Source organism: Gordionus sp. m RMFG-2023, chromosome 4, assembly GCF_954871325.1.
Source record: "Gordionus sp. m RMFG-2023 chromosome 4, tfGorSpeb1-WG-v2, whole genome shotgun sequence".
NCBI classification, from domain to species: Eukaryota; Metazoa; Nematomorpha; class Gordioida; order Chordodea; family Parachordodidae; genus Gordionus; species Gordionus sp. m RMFG-2023.
Genome location: NC_088778.1, coordinates 21813058 through 21819219, shown reverse-complemented (window position 1 = coordinate 21819219; position 6162 = coordinate 21813058). Strand labels below are relative to the sequence as shown.

The window sequence follows — 6162 nt, the reverse complement described above, 5'->3', positions numbered from 1 at the left end:
TTGAAAAATGCTGGTTTGAGACATTTAAAAAATTCCGCGAATATATTGTTGCAATAGGAATGTAAGATTTCAATATTGTATGGAAAATATTGCTACTCAATGGGTATTATAACTTAAAATTTGGTAAAAATAATTACAAATATAGGAAAGTTGAAATAATAAATTTACTAAATATTGCTTACTTTTAAAAGATTCTTTATATATTTAACACAATTATATTGTTTCTCAGGTATCTTTTCACATTTTAAATAAGATATAAATACATAAAATAAAATTGTTATTTTATAAGTGTCTACCAGATTTTAGATTCTGGCTCAACGTTTTTATTCATTTTTGTAGCATAAATTTACGTTTATCTGACTTGTAGGACTAGAATTGGAATGACCTATTGATAAAAATTTGTATCTTATTGGTATTCAAAATTTTGTTGTATATTTAAAATATATATACCCTAAAATTTTTATATAGAACAATGATATAAAATACTGACTTGTACTTCTCATTTTAACAATATGGATATTTAAAAAAATATTACTATTCAGATTCAACTTTTATTTCGAAAGTCCAGTAAAGATGTATGTCAAATATTAGCTGTCATTTTTCCAATTCTTAAATTAGTCTTAATATCAATGAGATTTATATCAGTTGATTTTGAAGTTTTTGGGAAAGTTCAAGGTATAGATTAAGCTTTAAATAAGCTTATATTTTTCATCTTTAGGAGTATTTTTTAGGAAGGTAACGTTTTATAATTTTTAGTGAATATAGTAATTTTAGAATACACAAGAAAAGGCATTAAAAATAGGTATAGTTGGATGGGTTAAAAATACCTTATTATCCACCGTAATTGGACAAATCCAAGGGAAAGAACCTGAAATTAGAGTCATGTGAGAAATATATATTTAAAACAACATATACTCTTAAATGATAATTAAAATAGCTAATTAATTATATTTAGTTATTTTAATTTTAATTAGTATGCTCGTTTATTTTCTGTTCACATATATTATTTATTTAAAGTAATCAATATGATTTGATAACACATATTGATTTTCTTAAGTTTTCAGATTATATTTTAAGTAGAATACACAGTTAGTCATTTATACATATGCAACTCTACATCATTTTACAATATAAAAACTTAAAATTTATTCTAAGCAATATGGAAGGTCTCTGTTTATATTCTTATACAATTTTATTCTAATCAAAAATCATTACTAAATTTTTATTGCTGATTATGTTTTCCAATTGCACCTTTGTCTGAATTATATATAAAGTCCAATCTTACTTTTTCTACTTTAGTAATATTATTAAAAATTGTTTCTTCATAGGCTAATATTATAGTACCAGAATTTCCATTTTTTACGTTATAAAGGAATAATATATTAAATATTATTTTTGTTAATAAATTCCTATTAAATTTATCTCCTAATGGAACTGTGCAAATCATACTTTATAAGAGGTAAAAGACTACTTTTTGTAAAATCCTACCCTCTTTTAAATTAGTTATCTTATGATATAGTAGGCTCAAACATGCCAATATTTTTATAGAATATATTATAGATCATTTTAGGTTAGATGATATCAATAATTAGAATAATTGGGGTCTTACCTCTACCCATTTACGAAATCAAAACGTATAGTATTTTTATTAGAATAGGTCATAGACCTATGTGCTAAATAAATGAATACTAATATAACTAAAAAAATAAGCAGGCAATGGTTGATTTTAAAAAAAGAGTATAATTAAACTAACACATGTTGGAAAATTTTGAGTATTATATCCTATTGGTTGATTTATAAATGTTGCAAACTATGTTAAAAATGTTACTTTATTTAATAATATTTTATTAAAATGTAATTTTTCTAAAGAAATTAATAATATTTTAATGAAGGCTAAATTTGCAGACATCAGTGAAATGGGGTAGTAGAATAAGATATTATATATTTTGGAATAATCAGTTTTTCCAATCTTAATTTAATAGTTCTTTTACAGAGATGAACTGATACCACATTTTTAATCGATATCTAAGCAAATACCACTATTACTAATTAACATGGTAATGGTTGTTACCCAATATTGATAAAATAATAATGTAGTACATTCATTGAAAATAGCAAACATTTATTTTTATTAGGGTTCTGCCTGAAAATTTTGGATTGCATTGATTGGTGAAAAGTTTATGGATTGGCATAACTCATTTTTTCTATACTTATTTATAATTAAAATAAAAGTAAATATAAGTATATTTAAAAAGATAGAAAATAAAAATTGACCGCACCATCTTTCTTTCTTTTTTTATTGGTTCAGAATTTTTTTATTAATTTTATTATTAATTCATATCTTGAATAAAAAATTTTTTTAATAATTCATGAAGGTTAAGTATAAATTTTTACTATTGACCACTAATATCATTTAAAAGTATTGATGTATCTTTTGTTCTTTATTATAAACATTTTTTTGTATATATGTATTACAAATTATATATTTTATAATATCAAAATCTTTATATAAATTTAATTTATTATCAAGGCAGGAATGGCTTAGGCATGAAGGAAGTCCTGGGTCAAAAATAGAAAAAACTGAATTTAAAAATGAAAAGTTTATAGACAAATTAGAGTTTAAATCTTTTGATTTAATACGAGGACGATGATTTTGGTAACAAATAATTCCTCTATTATATAAATATAGCCACTTTTAAATAAGGATATACTCATTTATTTAGTAAATTTTTTGTATATACTTGATGTGTTTATTTAAAAATTTGAATAAATACTTATGTTCATTCATGCTTGCATCAAATTTTTTTTTTGCAATATCAAAATACACTTTAATAAAATCTAGATTTAGACAAATTTAATTTAATTTAGTATTTGTTTATTAGATTATATATCGTTGTCTGAATATTAAACCTTAAATTTCAACACATTGTTTGCAGATGGAGTAGCACCCAATACAAAGTATTAATCCTTTACCATAATATATCTTGTATTATAGTTTTAAAAACGCACTTTTCTAATAAAAATTTTGTTTTTAAATCAAAAATCGCTTATAACACTATAATACATATTTATATTATTTAAGGGATATATTTTAACAAAATTATAGTTTCGAGGTGAGGTAATTCTAGCAGGAAAATCAGTCAAATTTTTTTTATATTCAAATGGGTGATGAGTGAAAAGTGCATTATTAGGATCCAATATTAGATTGATAAGGAATAAAATTCAGATAAAGGGAGAGAGGAAGGGGTTGAAATAGATGTAGATGAGGTAAAGTATGGATGTAATATTTGAATTCCCGAACGGTTCCGGGGTATAATGGCCGATGAAGTTTGTAAAATAAAACATTTATAAGGAGATAAATTTTAGGTAAAAAGGATTGAAAACAGTTAAACATGAATCAAAAGAGAATATTTATGAAGTAATGGAAATTAAGAAGAGTACAAAATCAAAGTGGAAGGTTGGAGATAAACAAAGTTTTGAATTTAAAAAATTTTTTTTTAAAATATTTCAAAGAAAAAAGTATATTTGAAAACAAAAAATTTATATCCAATAATGAAATTTATATTCTTTGTTTTTTATCAGCCCCTATTACTGAATAAAGAGTTTAATAATATATGTAAAGAATTTGGTAAAACTCATCATTTTTATTTACCTCCTTTATTAAAAATTTAGTTCACCTTATCTTATGTGACTATAATTGGCAAAACTTTCAAACGCTAACCTTTTCTAATCTCCATTATTGTAGTTTAATTTCTTTTATAAATATTTAAAAATAGGCTTTTTTTTAATTTAGTCTTTTTTGTAATCACAGGATAAAAATATTTTTTTGTGATTGGTAAAAAAAATAAAACTATAATGATTTAAACACTGAGTTAATAGGAAATAGAACTTATTTTATTATATAAAGACATTTAAAATTAATATCTTCAGGTTTTTTATACATAAAGAAGTTTGGCGGGACCTCTAGTAATAATATTTCGCCCTAACTTAATTTTAACCAAAAGTGAACCTAACTATAATAATCGAGCAGTGATATACTAATAAACAATATTTAAAGTTTAAAAATTACCTAGTTGACTTTTAGAAACTAAGATTTCTCTACACTTAATTATTATTCTTATAATCTTAAAAAACTAATGATAAGGTTTGTTTATAAAATTAAAATAATATTATAAAAATTACAATCTATGTTTATTATGGTTTGGAATTTGAATCAAATTGTTTTTGCTATTTCAGTTCCCTGATTTTTAATATAAAATTCCAAATGAAGAAAATTTTCTGCAAAATGATTAGGATGCGATAAATATTTTTAGTATTATATCGTTGTTCTGAATTAAATCACCCAATAGTATTCAGGTGCGCTCACTTTATTTATAATATTTCTAAATACCAGTGTTAAACCTTACTTTTTACGCTACTTTAGATTTTTTAAAGATTTATTTTACGATCTTAATTTCCACAAATAAAAAAATATGATTAAAATAATATATAATTTTTTTTTTATTACATCTCAATAATTATAACACTTTCAAACTGTCATCCCCAAGTTTTGAGCAACTATCAGAAGTATAAGCTATGACTAAATAATAATTCAACATTAGCACGCAATGCAGTATTAAATTAAATGTACATATTTTTTTATATAAGATAAATCATCAAAAATATTTATGAGTAATTTTAGATTTAAAAAAATTCGTCTAAAACATTTTAAATGTTATTAATTCATCTATAAGTAGGTGGCGTTTTTGATCTTGCTAGGGTCAATCTAAAATTATAATGGTAATAGTTAAAATAAAAATTAAGTAAGGGAGAAATGGATGGCCATGTTTGGCCAGGCCACCACCCTTTAACTTTTTATCTATTGAACCAATTTCCCTCAAAATTGATTAAAATGTGAAAGGATTGAAATAATTATTTTTTAACATATTTTGAAAAATTTATAAATAGATAAGTGGTTAATTTTAAGTATGTTTAACATCCAGATAATTATTTATGAAATATTACCATTAAATCGAGTCTGATGATAAAATGAAATGTTAATTAATTTTTTATGATATAATTCTTGATATAAGGCATGAAACATACCATATTTGGACTGGGTTAGAAAATCAACTTTAAACTCATCTATAGCTCAAAAACTTTTATAGATACAGGTTTTATTCAAATTTTATTTCAAAGATTAAGGATTGGGCTACACATTCTAAACTAAAATAAAAATAGTAAATTTTAAAAGCAATATAAATTAATTTTAGGATAATCACTTGTATTTAAATTGTTTTTGTAGTTGCATGAATGTAAAATAATATTTACATGTTTATATATTTTACTGTCTGAGGCGTTAATTTCACTTATATTATATTATGTTCAATTGATTTTAAAAGCAGGCTTGTTAACCGATCTTTTTAAAACGATCGAATCTCGATCACGATCTTTTCAAAAAAAGAGGATCGAAATCCAGGATCGACTTTTTTTTCTATTTAAATTTCTGAAGGAAATTTCTGACCGATGCAAAATTAACTAATATATGTTATAAATTTATTGTAATTGAATAATAATATAATATAACCGATGCAAAATTAACTAATATAAAAATAAATTAAATATGGTAGAAATTTATTGTAATTGAATAATAAATATAACAATTATAATATATTTATTTATAATTAAAATTAGCTTTTAATAATAAAATTTTTTCTAAATTATCATCATTTAAACATCCGCGTCTTTCATTTAGAACATGTTTATCTTTACTAAACAAGCGCTCCACAGGAGCGCTTGATGGCAAAGGTGTATTATATTCAATAAATGATTTTTTAAAATTAATATAAGTATTAAAAATATTCATAGAATCATCATTTGAATAAAAAAATTTATTAACGGAACAAGCATTTTGTACAGAATTTTTCCCAAAAAAAGCATCAATGTCATCCATACATTCATTTGAGGTATCTGCATATGGTTGTTCCTGCATATTTTCCAAATGGGCAACTAATCTTTCTTTTACCATCATATTTTGTAGCAGATTAATTTAAGGCCAATTAAGTTTAAATTTAGGGTGAATCATGGCTGCCAAAATGTTACTGTCTTCATACAGTGAAGGAAATCTATATTATGAAATGATAATTAATTTATTATTAAATAAGTGTTCATTTTATTCATATA

General features: G+C 22.9%; 1 protein-coding gene across 1 annotated transcript; it reads left to right on the top strand.

Moving 5' to 3' along the window:
• The first annotated feature begins 585 nt into the window (after nt 1–585).
• LOC135927946 (acylphosphatase-1-like) lies at nt 586–2752 on the top strand. The gene is made up of 4 exons (XM_065464226.1): nt 586–675; nt 719–735; nt 775–884; nt 2531–2752. Exons 1-4 carry the CDS (start codon nt 630–632, stop codon nt 2649–2651), a joined length of 294 nt encoding a protein of 97 aa, XP_065320298.1. The 5' UTR covers nt 586–629; the 3' UTR covers nt 2652–2752.
• Nucleotides 2753–6162: the final 3410 nt, after the last annotated feature.

Bases quoted from the DNA above. Each gene is read 5' to 3' on its own strand.
- LOC135927946 (XM_065464226.1), top strand. From the start codon at position 630: ATGAGATTTATATCAGTTGATTTTGAAGTTTTTGGGAAAGTTCAAG. The intron at 885-2,530 runs GTGAGAAATATA...TTTATTATCAAG, and splicing joins GAACCTGAAATTAGAGTCAT to GCAGGAATGGCTTAGGCATG.